This window comes from Scophthalmus maximus, chromosome 9 (genome assembly GCF_022379125.1).
Source record: "Scophthalmus maximus strain ysfricsl-2021 chromosome 9, ASM2237912v1, whole genome shotgun sequence".
NCBI lineage: Eukaryota > Metazoa > Chordata > Actinopteri > Pleuronectiformes > Scophthalmidae > Scophthalmus > Scophthalmus maximus.
In genome coordinates, this window is record NC_061523.1 from 6,410,404 (window position 1) to 6,426,760 (window position 16,357).

At 45.2% G+C, this 16,357-nt stretch overlaps 1 protein-coding gene across 3 annotated transcripts in view; it reads left to right on the forward strand.

Annotated features, from left to right (window-relative positions):
• Positions 1-16,357, forward strand: part of aff2 (AF4/FMR2 family, member 2) — a 146,620-nt gene that overhangs the window by 82,466 nt on the left and 47,797 nt on the right. For all 3 annotated transcript variants that reach the window (XR_007031474.1, XM_047334539.1, XM_035650340.2), the window contains exons 7-10: positions 522-558; positions 2,055-2,115; positions 7,070-7,124; positions 16,109-16,146. Coding sequence is in view for 2 of the 3 variants with exons in the window: in XM_047334539.1 (XP_047190495.1) it covers positions 522-558; positions 2,055-2,115; positions 7,070-7,124; positions 16,109-16,146 (191 nt within the window). In the remaining variant the exon portion in view is untranslated. The remainder of the gene's footprint in view (positions 1-521; positions 559-2,054; positions 2,116-7,069; positions 7,125-16,108; positions 16,147-16,357) is intronic.

Consider the following 16,357-nt stretch of genomic DNA (forward strand, 5'->3'; position numbering starts at 1 on the left):
CAACAGTCATCAACAAGGGCAGAGAAAAAAAATAAAAGCAGGGACTAAACTAAGTGCCACTTCAGAAGATTGATGATGGAAAAGTTTCAGCTACTCGCACAAAAAAAGGTTTATTACACCTTGTAATATAAATAGAGGGGATGCATGTCACATTAAAAACCGACATAAATGTTATATTCAACATTCATCTCGGAAATGGCAGCAATATCGGCCGTTTGTGCGTTTATGATTCACTCCCATGCAAAACACTTAATTGTCGGCGATGTCAAAAGAGAAAAACAATGTGAACACAGAGGCGGTAAATCTGACCCAGCTGTTAATGCATTAGGCCTCCAGCCCCCAGCGTCGCACTAATCCTGCCAGTGAGTTTTAAGAATGAGGTGGAGTGTGGGCACCGGGAGATGAGAAGATCTGAATCCTGTGTAATGGCATCGTTGTACTCGCTGTGAAATCAATAATGACATCTGTTGGTTTATTCATTCGCTGTTTCTCCCCCTGGCTTTCTCTCTCCCTCTCTCCAGGAGTCGCAGCATGCGACCTCAGGCTACAACACCCAGAGTAAGTTTCCCAGCATCGACACGAGCACACGAGCGCCGCGATAATTAACACCGGGGAGGGTGTGAAGGCAATACCACCCAGAAGAGATGTGGGAGAGGCAGCTGATGTTCAAATAAATTCACAGCCACAGGAGGATGAAAGTCTGTAAACCTTGGCTTTTATCTTTATGTTAAGTAATCAGACAAACAAGGGTTTTACACACACACACACACACACACACACACACACACACACAGCTCCATTGGTTCGATTGATTGTTCGACTCCATGGTGGTTATTATTTAAAACAACAAGGAATCTCAAGGACCACAGACTCCAAGCATTTACGTGTGATTGAATTAGAGATTTAGAGATTTTGGGGGGAAATATAGTTAGAAATATATGATGGGAAAGATTTTTGCATGGACTTTAGATCCCATGTTTGTATCTGAATATCTGATCTAGATAAGGAAAAAAGAAAGGAAGGAAAGGTTACAGTAATACTGGGTGTGAATGCACACGCTATCACAGTTCTGACAGAATTGAGGTAATGTGACCACTTACCAGGTGTAAGTGCAAAGGCCCGTAGATAATAGGTTATCATCCAGATAATGTTAATTATACCAGGTGTAAATGTGTATAAATGGATATTTGGATCCTTCATAGTTTAACTCAGTTGCATCTTTTCCCCTTCCTTGTTTTTTTTTTACATTATTTAACGCTCCTCCATTACAAATGTCACCCCTAACTACAGACTTCTGTAAAGTCTCAAAGTCCAGGCCCAGATTACATGTGGTGACATCATCAGGAGTTATCCCAAAAAACTGTAGTATGTGGACTTTAAGCAAGACTTTTGAATTGTCTTTTCTTTAAAATAAAAATGAACGTCTTTATTGTTAGCGTTGTCAGATGTTTGTTTGCTTTTTGTACTGTAGGTCTGGTTGTGCAACCCTTTAAATACCTGGTTAATTAACATAAATGTTTACATTGATGCAAGATACTACATATATTATACTTTACTGTATCATATACTTTATTGGCAAATCCAATATTCCTTAATACTTCATTTATTGCAAGTATTGTGTAAATAAACTATCCCGCTGTTCTTACATGTCTACTCGGCCATAACACTCTGCCTGTCCTGCTTTTCCTTCCCTCTTTCTTTGTGCATGTGTGTGTGCGTGAGTGTGTGTGTGTGTGTGTGTGTGTGTGTGTGTGTGTGTGTGTGTGTGTGTGTGTGTGTGTGTGTGTGTGTGTGTGTGTGTGTGTGTGTGTGTGTGTGTGCGCACACTATTTTAGTTGCGGTAGAGAGGAGTGTCATGTTTTCCAGTATGACAATATTAATACACATCTACAGTGATTTGAGTCTGGCATCTTGTCATCTTGCAATCAAGGCACACACACACACACACACACACACACACACACACACACACACACACGCGCGCACACACGAACTCACACACCCCATGACACATGTATAACAGTGATACTTGAATATCCTCTGTTGTGTTGCAGAGCGATGTAGTGTGTCAGCTAACAAGCCTGCTGCTAAACCACCAACTGCACCACAGAAGTCGTAAGTATCTGTTTCTTCCTCTGACGCACCCACACACACGCGCGCATACGCACACACTATCATTACTGACCTGCTGCTGCTGCTGCTGCTGCTGCTGCTGCTGCGTTTGCCTCCAGGTAAAATTAAGCTTGGATTCTTGGATGAAATTCACTGCTGGTTGTGGGAAAAAAAGATTGCACGGATCAGAGGAGGAAAGTGCAGCTACATTAATTTAACGCCAGCCAGGAGCACATTGCAACATCTCTGGCTGCAGCCGACTCCACTCTCAGAGCTTTACAGCAGGATTCATGGCAGGATGGGATTGGAGAAGGCAGAAACCTTGACTCGTGCATCAGCCTCCCAACCCTGATTTATCCTGTGCTTGGCCACAACGAGCTTAATCATTCTGTTTCGGAGATTGACGGCTTGCTAAACGCTTCCCCCCAAATCATACCGTGGCAAAAAAATCAACCAACATTCATTCAAACATTCACAGAGTATATTTTGTAAAAAAAAGTATGTGAACCCCTCAGACATTGACATCCACCAAAGATAATTGAATCGAGAGTTGGGAGAAACAAGAGCGGAGGCGAAGGTTAGAGCTGCTGTGATTTGTACAATTAAAGAAACCTCAAACATTTTGAGTTGGCTGTTTACGAGAAGCGCCTGCTGTTGTGAACCATGCTTCACAAAAAAAGATCTCATAGGAGACCTTTATCCTCAAGAACAGTTGATTTGAGTCTCTCGGCTGTTAGTTTACAAGATGATCGGCTTGAGGGTGGAGAAGAGGATTTTTGTTCTCTATCCTCTGTCATATTATCCCTAAAATAATCTTTTCAATATGACAACTCAAGTGTTACTACCTGTAATGCGTTAACAACACACAATAATCTTTGTCGTCCTTAATTCTCTAAGAGGATAATTTCTAAGATATGAATTATCTATTGCTGAGATTTTAATAAAGGTTAAACTGAGTGATGATTGAAATTCAGCTCTCAAGGACTAGGAGAGAAGCAATAACATGGGGCAAAAGTTGAACTCGAAATCTTCTAAATTTCCCTTCTCTTTTTGGCAGATATTTTTTGCTTATTTATCTAATATTTCACCCATTGTATTTCTTTTCCTTGTTTTTTAAGAGCTGAGTTTTTGCGGTGAAGTGTAATGCATTATTTATACATTTGACGGAAACCTTATTAAAAAGCAGAGAAAATACGGCATGCACGGTGCCAGAAATGGACCTGATGGCCCCCCAACAAAAAAATGATGCAAAACTCTTGCAAGGGAAGCAAATGTCGAGGCAATCTTACAGTTAGCATTAATTCCTTCGGATGGCTTGATTAAACTTCCAGGTCGGCACGTAAACTCTCATTTCCTCCTCAGTTATATCTCCGTTAAGATGATGCTTGCCGGAGCTGCCGTGCTTTTCGTGGCTTATTACTCTATTTTGCCTCCAAAGCCGATAAGCCTGTTTCTTTTGATTACTATCGTTTACCCTAAGGTGTAATTTTTTTTTTGTTTTTTCCCCCCATCGTGAATTCAAGCATAAATGCTGCTTTGTTTATTAGGGTGAAATAATTGTTATTGGTTACAAACCATGCCTGGTTTACGGCAGCCATTAGGCCGCTCTCTCTGTTTTTACTGTGATGCTCAACAGCGTAAAATGTTCAGGATCATCAATAGGCCTACATCGTCTTGTTCAAGAGTAATTGTCCCGTTGACGCTAATTGCTGTATTATTATTTTTTTTTTGTCGTATGTTGAGCGTGGCTGACCATTACAGAAAACTCATCCGGCAGTAATCCCTCTCAAACAGGCCCTGGACCTTGATGCCACATTAGGACAAAATCTCAGAGAAAACGTCTTCATCGGAGCCGAGAGTAGAGAGAGCGCGCGGCGCATCTTCCCGCTCCGCGAGGTTTATTAATCCGACGCATGGCGACCAGGCGATCGCGTGTCTGTAACAGAGCGGAAGAAGTCAGTGAGACTCTCCAGTCGCCAAAGGGCCGGCGTCTGAGCTTTCTTCCTTTGTGCACTGACCACTCTCACAGTACCACCGCTTCACATGTGGGTCCAACTGGAGCAAGGCGCCAACATGTCCAGGGTTAGTAACACGAGGAGCAGTTTGTAAAAAACTGAAAACCGTGAAAACATTTGATGACTCTGATGACTTGTCACCAGGGTGCGATTGGTGAAAACCCTAGCACGTCTGTTAATGGTAAATGGACTGTGTTTACATCGCGCTTTTCTAGTCATATAGACCACTCAAAGCGCTTCACGGCAAAGTCCCATTCACCCATTCATACACATTCATGCACTGTCAGAAGAGCCGTCAGAGGCAATCTAGGGTTAAGTGTCTTCCCTAAGGACACAACATGCATGCGGACTGGCGGAAACTGGGATGGAACCGCCGACATTTGGGTTGGTGGACGAACGACTGTACCTCCTGAGCCACGGCACGCCCCTTGATGTCTCCGCGAGTGAGGCTTCGTACGCTGCACTCGACTGGCTGGACCTCCGTTACACGTGCACAACAAGACAAGACGTGCCAAAATTTGGTGCCCCTTCGAAATATTCCTGCTTGGCGACATCCTGAAAGGCCGTGCATTGATCGGGGCTGATGGGACCGGGATCATTAGGTCAATCAGCTATTGTCTCTCGAACGCGAGCGCTGACAGTGGCTGGTCCATATTTGGATTTCATCAGTCTACCGCGCTGTAGACTGTTCACAATATGGCGCTTTACTTAGTTTAAACATTTCTATTTTAGGTATTTTGTATGCTCTATTGGTGAAGTAGCGTTGATCACTTTGATTCCCCCCCCGGGGATAAAAAATAAGAGGCAGGGATATGTAGACCGGAAAAGGGGTGGGAACTCCCACGCATCCCCCCGGGCAAATCGCACCCTGCTTGTCACCATCAACAGCTGACCGGTCAGAGGAAGACAACGGGACAACAAGCAGCCAAAGCGCTGTCGTGTTCCCACAGTAAGATACGAGTTTAGGTTTCAATGCACTTGCACTCGCAAGGTCGCTTTGGACAAACGCTTCAGCCGTGTGAATGTGATGTCACGAGGGGACGTCAAAATTGAGAAAGACCAATCGAACGACCTCAAAAAGTGTGCGTTCAAATGTCTGCGTCGTTACAGAATGAAGCACAGCAGTGGTGTTCCACCTCTGTCCAGTCCCTTAGGTCTTTTATATTTTGTCTGCGTCCTTAGTGGTGCCTATTAAAACAAATCATCGTCTGCTGCCAGCTGCATACCGTACGTCTCCTGGCCAGTTCCCCCTCATTGTGACTCTCCACCCCCATTTCATTTGGAGCAGTTTATAGAAGGAAGAATTTGCATGAAAAAAGTTAAGAATCAACATAATTTGGTGCAGCAGAAATCTTTTTCGTTCACCTTCTGACCCCTTGGTTGGCTCCGCGGCCCCTTATTCGGGGTCTCAACCCGCTCGCTGGGAGCCGGGGCCTCGACGCGCTCCTGCAGAGGCAGCGGAGCGGCGATCGCTCGTCACCGAGAACGGAGCAAAAGAAATGGCAAAATGAGAGGATTACATTTCATCTTATTAAGCACAGCAGAAACAGACAGCGAGGGCCGCGAGCCCGTCTGAATATTCGATTATTGTGGGCAATAACACGGAGACATCCGACCGGAGCCTTGTTTGTCCTGTGAGTCGGGCAGAGACAGATTTGTGTGTGTGTGTGTGTGTGTGTGTGTGTGTGTGTGTGTGCGCGCGCGTTGTTTTGGTTTTTGCAGTCTGAGCGCGTCTGACGCCGCGTCGTACATCGAGCAATTACTCATTAGCCCGAGTGCGGCTTTTGATTTGGCTTTCGGAAAATATTAACATCCTCCCAGACAAGCGTCTGCGAGCGAGACATAAAGTCTCCATTTTCTGAAGTCGACTAAGAGCATCTGCACCTTGCGGAAAACACCATGCTTTCTGAGCGCCGCGCGTCGTTCGTGCATTAGTCCATAACGCACTCGTATCTGACTGCATCTGTTCTCATAGATTCCGATTCTCTCTGTTACATTTCATTCCTTTCCCCTCCACACTTCCCTTTCACTCTCTCTCTCTCTCTCTCTCGCTCCCCTTCTGTCTTCTCTTCCCCGTCATTATCATCTCTCATCTCGCTCACTATCTCCCTCTCTCCATCTGTCCCCTCCTTATGAAATAGAATATGAATCCATTATTCATTCATTCAAACGTATCTATCATCGCCGCGTGCCGCACTGTGCCCCTTATCTGCAAAGGTTTTTTTTTTTCTTATTGTGCTTCAGTTATTCAAGACTCATACGGTCCCATATGAAAACAGCACAGCGCTGGGGAGTGTTGTGTTTTTTTTTCGCTTGCGGTGCGGTGCACTGACAAGAGTGGTTCGTGAGGCAGTAAAAAACCCTTCAGGGGGTTCTCCTGTCATAACAATAGCAGTGCCAGCTTAAAATAACAGTAGTATTGTGCGGGAGGTTTATATAAAGCAATAAAACATGGGAGCTCGCCAATGCACAGCACATAAATACTGAATAATTTGTGCGGTAAAGAGCGGGTGATTGCTACGAGGGAGGTCATGCTATCGACTGTGTCATGTATATATCTTTTTTCACAGCCTGTACACATCTGCGTTGTTCGAATTGCATCTCCTGCTTTGGTGGAGTAAAACAAACAGGACTATTAGAGGCCCCCTCGTCCCGGGGAGAGGCCCCGTAAAACAGAGCGTCCACGCGCGGCCCCGAGGGATTGACCTCGGCCGCGCACGTCCTCTGCTCTTGGCTGCAGGTCGGCGGTTGTCGGACAGAAAATTTCCAGGTGAAAAAACAAATCTGGAAACACTCTCCCCGAAACTCTCGGAGGCGAACATGTGGCGCGCAGCAGAGCGGGCCTCGTTCCCACGACGTGAGCCGCCGGGCGCGTCGCCTTTGCCGCGTACTTAATCCGTTTGCACGGCGGCAGTAACACGTGTCCCTGTGTCTCTGTGCAGGATGCTGGAGGATGACCTGAAGATCAGCAGCGACGAGGAGGAGGCCGAACAACAGGTGAGCGCTCGCTCGTTCATCCGTATGTCATTTAACATGCGCCCGTCCCTCAGTCATCCCCCGTTCACGTACGTTACATTCATTTCACGTGCGAACATTCAGCGTCCAGAAATCAATTGAACCCGTGTCCCCCGGCAGCCATCCGTTTTCACCACTCGTCCCTCTCCTCATTTACTGTTTCGTCAGTCGATCCATGCAGCCAATCGCTCTCAATCAGTTTTCATACGGGCACCATATCTCCATTAAATATTTAACCCCTTCAGTCCCAGGTGCTTTAACATAGCCCCATTTATCTCACTTTTAAGTCTCTGATTAGCATCAACTACAAATGTATTGCACGTTTTTCTCTTCCAGAACACCCAGGGCTATGTGAAGTAGAATTAAGGTTCGCCAAAGACATTTTTCTCACCAAATGTTTGTTTTTTGAGGCTTTTAGTGAAACTGGCAGCAGCTACAAGTTGAGCAACTACCACAAGTGATAATGCGCCAGGACAGGAAACATTCACTAACTTTATACAAACATTTGTACACAAGTTAAAGAACGCCATTAACATTTCTGAGATGAAGAGAAGCAGCATCAAGCAAGTGAGGAGTTTACAAAGGCATCATAGCCGACAAATAACACAGTCACGTGAGCTATCTACAGCCTCTTCTCCTTTTTGAGAAAACTGGACACGACCGACCACTTTTGTATTTACTGCCATAACTATACACGGGGAGGGGTTCCATCCAGATATCATATTCGATTTTTCTAGAAAAGCGGCGACGATTTGTGTGTTGAATGATAGCAAGTTATTCCAGTCGGTTCATGTGCAAAGCTCCCCTTTAAAAAAAAATGTTTCTTTCTTTAAAGTTGATAGTTAAATCACAGGGGCCGAGGCACTGCACATGTTCATAAATGCACATGTTCATAAATTCCATTGCTTAGTATCAATAATCTGAAGAAACATAAACATGACGCTAGTGTCCAATCACCTGAACGAGACCGGTTGTGGTCAACATGTTGATGTGTCAAATCAAACAGCAAGAGAACAGGTTCCTTCCAGTAACTGGGTGTCTGGATGTCAAAAGACAAGGCACTTCAAATCAGTTCAATGTTTACGCCGAAGCCGCGGAAGGTTTAGGTAACAGCTCGCGTTTCTCCGTGTAAACACTGTGGACAAGCGGTTCCCCTTCTCCCACGAGTGCCTCTCAGCCACCCCGCGGGCTCCACGAGAACCGTCTGGCGGAGCCGGAGTTTACACGAGCAGGTTGAAGTGTAAACTCCGCAGCAGTCGGAGTTTCGGGGGCACTTTTCCCATAAATGTGCTCTTCTTCCTCACGGAGGAGCTGCACCCGACTGCCCCCACGCGGAAAGGACTCGGGGGGGGGGGGGGGCGTTAAGGGTTTCAAGGTGACGGCTCTTTGTATCTGCCGGCGAAGGGCGAGTTGATGACAGCGGTCACGACTGACTGTTCTTCTACATCAGATGCTTTGACCACGCCAGGAATAAAAGTCGCCGAGCAAAGTGTTTTTGCACGGTATACGGATCGCCGGTCTGCTCGCCGCGGAAGGATGATGTGTTGTTCGTGACACCGAAGAAACAACTGTGAACCTTTACGGTGTTAACTTATAATCTGTCACCTGTTTAAGGAAAAGCTATTAAAATGAACGATTGCAGATTAGTAACGACTAATATGACGCATTATAAAACTAAGTTGTTTGTTTTGACTGAAGAAAGGAAAAAGGAGCTTGACCTTCGAAAAAGGAGGAAAAGAATCTCACGTCAACGACCGTTCAGAGGCCTTTCTGGGGCTTTTTCAATCATCAGCAGACGGAGCTGTTCAATTTTTTTGATTTTGAATTTTTTTGGGGAGTTGCCAGCACAGATACTAAATGGACCTTGTCGTCTTTCTTTTCTCTCACTCTGTATTTCAGTAATGACTCAAAATGGATTTTTTTTTAAATCATGGACGTAACTTTTTTTGTTATTACATCTCACACCTAATTTGTTTTTCTACCAAAACGTTGGTGCTCCTTTTTCTGTCACCTTGCCTGTCTCTCCTGTCATTTTGCATGTTTGTTTTGGCCGCTTTGTGTCTTTTTGCGTGGAACCAGAAATGCTCAGCGACCCCGACAAAAACATTTGCGGCGCTTCTGTCGTTCGTTTCATGAACGACTTATTAACCGATTATGATTAAATAACTGCTCAGCGTGTGCCCGAGAAACGCCACCAGGAGTAGTTACGGTTCGAATGGTGACCGTTGTCAGGCCGGGCCCACGTGCCACATCCCTGCGTGAGGCTGACGCACCTCGACGGGGCGACGCGTCCGCGTTGCTTCTCATCCACGGGGGGACGTTTCAGCTCCTTAACTTCTGTGTCCGTTGACTGAGGGTTTTGTCACCTCAGGGCACGTGGGACACATTGGAGCCGTGCACAGTGGTGCTGCCCCTCTTGTCTTGTTTTTCAGTATGAGAAGTGGCACGGTGCCCCCACGGTGTGTGTGTGTGTGTGTGTGTGTCCCCCCCCCTCTCCTCTTATCATCATCACGCGCTAACGATGCCAGAGACGAGTTCAAAGCGGTCGGTGGGGGTCGGGCGGCTGCCCCCTCCCCCACTGCGCGAGCTGATATCGGCGCTCATCAAAGAGTCCGGCTCTTTTTCTCTGTTAATGAAAAGATAGCAATTCCTCTCATTCCCTTTTAACTGGCCTTCTGATTGCATAATTACCACGGTGGCAGATATTATAATTATAAATGATGGCAGGTCATTTGTAGTGGTTTTAGTTATTGTAATTACGCGGAAAGTAGATCTGTTAATAACAGATATTCAGTGTGCATTCAGAATTATGGCAAGTGGCTTTCCTTAATCATAGTGCTTATATATAATTACACTCAGCATTAGGATGAATAGACCGGATGAAATGGGATACAGTTCATTTGTCTACGTCTTTTCTCTGCTTATCGCACTTTTCCGTCAAAAACGCGTCCTCAGTTGTTTGCCTCCTGTTTGCTGCTGAATCGCAGTGCTTTCATCCCTCCTCAAGGACACGACGAAATGAAAACACGGGAACTTGTTTTTGTCATCTTAAACTTCGAGAGTGCACATAAAACATAGCACACGTTGTCTTGTGTTTTTGTACATACTGAACACAAAATGATTTAGTTAAGTTTCTAAGTCAACTATAGAGGCTAGTTTTTGAAATCTTCAGACGGAGTCAGGCTGGATCGAAACAACTCCGCCACTCGGCTCTTTCACAGCTCGATGTGATGAGGTGACTGGTCGTCACAGCTCACATCTGACTGGATACACTCAGTGTTTGACCTTGTGTTTGAGATGACTCATCCAATATGTTTCAGAGGAACACTAAGACAAATGTTTTAAATGTGCGGGGGGTTTTTTACTCTGAGACAAACCTACCACTATCACAGGCTCACAAGTTACAAGTTACTGTCTTCGAGTTACAAGTTACTGTCCTCCCCCTCTGTTTTACCTTGGCGTCCGTGTCGTTCATTTTGAACGACTGTGCAAGGCAGAGCTGCGGAGCGCTGCAAATAAACAGGGAGCGCGAGTGAGAAGGAGCGGAGAGAAGCGAGTAAGTCAGCGGGGCAAAAAGAGGGAAGAGACAAAGACGGACGAGGCGGGCCGACAGCGCGAGACACGATGCAAAGGTGAACGGGGCTGGAAACGAGACGACAGAGCGAGGGACAAAGGGATGGAGCGAGAGAGACGGCAAGAGGGGAGACGCGAATTCAACGGCGTTTTTTTTTTCCCCCCGTGCGTGCTGTTAACAGGCTTATAGCAAATGACTGCATGGTGTATTATCAAGCTTTTGTAGCCTGAAGTAAAGCACAACAACAACACACAGACACACACACACACACATTCATCATTTAATACACAGACGTGTTGAAAATGTATCGCACACATGCAACCATATACATATGTAAACATATAGCATATATACCCAAGCAGACTTATGGCTTACTCACAGACATTTATGCCAGCAAACACATAAACACATGCTGACAGTCTCTCTGTCTCTCTAACACACTCTCCCTGTCTCTCTCTCTCTCTCTCTCTCTCTCTCCCTCCCTCTCACACACACACACACAGACGCACACTGTCATTAGTATGCTGTGGCACAGTGCTGCGAGGGCAGCAGGAGAGTATGATGAATATGTTTTTGGCACAGAGCAAAGATACGTAGGAGAGGAGGGAATTGAGAGAGGGAGCAGAGGAAGGAGGGATGGAGGGACGGAGGAGAGCGGGGGAAAAGAGGAGAGGGAGCGAGGGAGCGCTCGGGAAGAGAGCCGCGTTCCTAATGACTTTAGAAACTGACAGAAAAACAGCAACCCAATTACCGCTGCAGCACTGTCCTTTGTCTCTCTATCTCCCCGCCTTCTCCTCTGCGCGCTGTGATGACAGATCACCTTGGTCGGAGCAAAGTCAAGCTTAAAAGCTCTGTCTTTATATAAAAGTAGAGTTGCAGCTGGTAAAAAAAAAAACCCCAAACCGTGCACCGTGCACCGGGGGACACGGTCACGACTCCGGCACAGTCAGCCGGCTGCGGAAGAAAATATTGAGGAAGGTTTTCCAAAGGTGTTAGTGCATGTTCTGTTTACATGACGTAAAAAACATTCAACCTAAGAATAGACTTTCAGGAGGCGGCCTGTAGCGACAGAAGTAGTCGGGTTAAAGGCACCCTGCGGGGTTTGGGAACCACGACAGAACAAGGGCATCAGTGTGAGCGGGTATAGGTCCCCATTTTGTTTGTGTCTCGAGCAGCCACACAAGAAAGCATACATAACTAGAGTCAGTCGAGCGCAAACCTCTGCCACGGCCCGACAGCCCCTTTAAATTCAATCAAGCCAAACCAAATTCCACACACTCCTAGATATCAATATGCCTTTTTTTTCTTCTTTCTTCTATCAAGATCCATGAATTATTCCTTGGGACATTGGTGAGAAACTGAAAAGAAATCCTGGACCCACCTCTTTTTCCAGATCTGCACCAAACTTGAATGGGTCCTTCCTTGGCCCATGTCACATCCTTTCGTGGGAATCCTTATTGGAGTTTTTGCGTACTAATGCTGGCAATCACACCAATCAAGCAATCAACCTACAACCTAAGCAACGTACAAACAATCTGAGAGGTGAAAAAAACCAAACTTAACCTCCTTTTGCGGTAACAACGCAGGCTCCAAACACCCTGAGAATGTGGAGCAGCCGCAATAGGAGATGTTTGATTTGCATCAATGGTAACTGGTGATTCATGTGTGAATAGTAAACGCCGAGGCTGATATCAAGGAGGACGTACATTGTACACTGGAAATTCAACACTAATGCGACGAGTCCTGGACCGTTCTGTGCGACCACATTTAATGCTGCCTTCCATTATAGGCAGGGGTGGTGATTTTTGATCCTACCTCCAGAGTCGCAGTGGAACCGGAACGCAGCACAACACCACGTTGCAAACATGGCGACTAACACAGAGGTCGGGTCCCCTTCATGTGACTACCTTTAACTCATTCAAAGCTCACGACAAAGACGTGGGTTCTTTGTTGCAGGTGATTATACATATATGAACACATAGTTATGAGCAATATATTCAATTTGTGTGAATACGTTCTTCTAAGTATTACACACTGTAGCTTTAAAGTCATAATTTGCGTCAAGGAAGGGGTTTGGATTCCATGAAATTATTATGGATTATGACTTCAGTCATATGAAATCTCCTCCTGCTGACCCCGTTTCTTTGTCTTTAGGTTAAGCTCAATGGCAAAAAGCACATGCATTAGTTATCATGTTGACCGCAAATCACAGTTTGTGTTAGTTTTAATGTGCAGTGGCGGAACTGTTGTATAAATAAGGAAAAACTGAAAAGAAAAGCGCGTGTGGATGTTTGTAGAGAAGACAAGGACATGGGTCAAAACACTGCACGTTGCCCAACTCTGATTAAAGAAACTCAAACCTGACTTTTCGGAACAATTACACTGGTTTATTTTGACTGTGGTATTTTCCACCCAGTTTGCTCTATTTCGTCTCTACAATCACGAGCTTTTTTTAAGTTGTCAGTATTGTTCAGGCGATGACGGGTCCAGCGTTGTGTCGGGACTCAGGCTCAGGTTGTGTCTTGGCAACTGAACTACTGTACACATGCAGCCAGATTACATGGGGCAGAGCACAGTCGGTGGAATACGGTCCAGCAGAACGCAACAGAAAGAGAAAAGCAAAGTGCAGAGGCCACTAATCGACCTTGAGACGGAGATAACTCGGAGCAGATGGTGGGAGCGAACTGGACGGTCAGCACAACCCACCGTAAACAAGAAGCGCGCGAGGAACAGAGAGGCAGCGGTCGATAGGTTCCAAAAGGTGACTGAGTAAATGGAACGTGTGAAAGTGACTACATGGGCCCGAAGGCACCTGAGCAAATAGAGAAATCCCACATCTTTGGTTGACATGTGGCGAAGAGAAAGCGCGTTCAATTTGTCTGGTATCGAGCGCTATCGGTGATTGATGATCCACGAGTTTGCTCTGAAAGATAGATTCTCCCGCCTGACATCATTTCTGAGCACAGTCAGATGGCCAGTGCGAGTATGGAGGTCTGCGCCGGCTGACAGTCGAGGGCAGAGATGCTAAAATCTGGCATCCGGGGGGGGGCGTGGGGCCGTCTTTGTTTTTTGCACAAGTGAAAATCCAGTGGCTGCTACATTTTTCAGCAGAGATGGCTCAGTGCAAGAGTTGCGTCAGAAATTGAGGATGTTGAACACCGGCGTTCAGGTGTTACAAATGCTTCATGAAGTCTCTCGCGCAAAGAAAAAAGTGCGAAGCGACACTGTGCAGACGGGCAGAGAATTCTTTGTTCCGTTCCTGCGGAAGATGAAGCGGGGGTGTTTAAAGCCTCGTTACAAACTGAATCGCCTGGCCTGATGCGAAAAGAACGCTGTGATGTCTTGCACCCACATATGAGAGAGAGAGAGAGAGAGAGAGAGAGAGGGAGAGGGAGAGGGAGAAGAGGATATGGAGATTTGACAAATAAACATAAATCGCACACGGAGCGCGTTAAGTCTCCGAAATCTCTCAGGTTTGAATTGTCCTGCCTTTGGTGAAACAGCGTGTCCCGTTCGCCGGCGAACAATACTCGCAGCCGCGCCGTAACAAGGGGAGATTGTGCGAATAAACACACGTGGGGTTGTTCCTCCATTCAAAATCCGAGTAAAGCCACCGGCCCGCTAAATACATTCACTCATACATCCTGTACATGAGCCGCGCAAGTCTCCCAGAGCCAAAGATCTGAGGAGGTTTGTTGTTCTGGCCTGCAGCTCCGCATCGATCTATCTGAAACTTCACTGGTCCAGTTAATCACCGTCTTCCTAGAGAGAGAGAGAGAGAGAGAGAGAAACAACAAGCCAAATAAGAGAAAGAGCTTCTGCTTTTGTTCGTCCAATTCATTTCAATAGCCCGCATTCGGTGCTTGAAGATGAAATATCGGCTGATATTTGCAGAAATTGTGTCCACTGTTTTTGTTTTGTTATTCTAATTGATGTAGGCATGCACAAAATTGACTCGGGAGCTGCCAGGGAGGGGAGGGAAGGAGCACGAGCAGGGTGAAGGGAGGGGTGAGGGCCCATCCTAATCACCCCCCTCTTTGGCTGAGAGGAGGGAAAGTATGAATGTAAACAAAGGAGTCAGGACAGGACAGGTCGGGGTGGAGAGAGTGGAGAGGCAGGAATTAAAGGACGGAGCGGGTAAAGGAAGAGAAGATACGGAGAGGGAAGGAGGTTTTCCTTTTTTTTTGACGTTTTCATTTCGATGACGAGAAAACCTTGTGTTCTTAAAGAGGAGAGGAGCAGTCATGCACAGACAAGTAGCCAGCCACATGGACTCGTAACACACCATGTAATAACTGCATGTGATTCTTTTTTTTAAAATTTGAGATTAAAAGATTTAAAAGATTTTTATTTTAATTTGAGACTAAAAGATTTAAAAGATTTTTTATTTTCCTCAAAAGATTTCAACTGCCTTGTCAACATGTTAAATGACAACAAGAAGGACTTTATTCTGAAATCATTGCAAAAACTGACTGTCAAAATCTCTCCGAGTGGACCGACTACTCTTTTCACCATCACATGTCGGCAACTACAGCCATAACTGCTGCAAACGCACAGAAACAAGGACTGTTTGACATTTTACATGTTCAACAGTGGTAGTAGTATTTGTAATAGTGCAGTAGTGTCACATGATATATGTGGTAAATGACACTGAAATAAAAAGTGCATATGAAATATAAATAATGTTCTTAGCGCTGCACCTTTTGTACAAGTTAATTTTTCAGGGACAGACACAAAACCTCTTGGTGTTTGTATACTGTAGGTTAATCTATACATTTTGAAATTTGAAGTCAAATGGGGCTTTAAATGTATCATACTAAACCTATATGATGACAGTTTTAATATGACCCACATTTTGTCACTGTCAAAGGCCATTTCTACATTATTTGGAAAAACGTATCATAAAGTTTATAGCAGAACTGTTTCATACACACACTTTGCTCTCTCCTTTATTTACACAACATAACACTTAATCTAATCAAATCAAGGAATTGATAGATTTATTGATAATGTGAACTGTGATTCATTGTTAGTTTTCATTGTCTATCATTCTCATTCTCTTAAGTTTGAAGCCAAATATCCCCTTAACATGAGCACACACACACACACACACACACGCATGCATAATGGTTTCAAGTCTTCTTGTGTTGCAGGTTGTTTTCATTTTCCTTTGATACAACAAAAGCACATCTTGGTTAAATCCTGTGAGCCTTCAAAGAAAAGTGCAAATTGACCCAAGTTCTGTATTCATCCATTCTTTGCATGTGAGCAATGATAAAACTGTGCTCAAACTTCAAACTGAATATATTAACATTTTACGTGGTTTCTGTGTGTGTGTGTGTGTGTGTGCGTGCGTGCGTGCGTGCGCGCGTGCGTGTGTGTGTATTGACAGGCGTCTGACAAGCCCAAAGCCAGAGGCACAGCCCTAAGGTAAGACAAATGGCCAAACTCTGTATTGTGAGATTGTGATTTATTCCTCTGCTGCATATCTATTGTGGTGCAACATAATGGAGCAAAAGATGTGTACATGTTGCATGTATCAAATGGTAATATGTACTATTGTCATGATGTTTTGGCTTAGAAAAATAAAGGTGGAATCTAGGTTTAGTCTGCATGTTGACATTTAGATAAACATTAATCA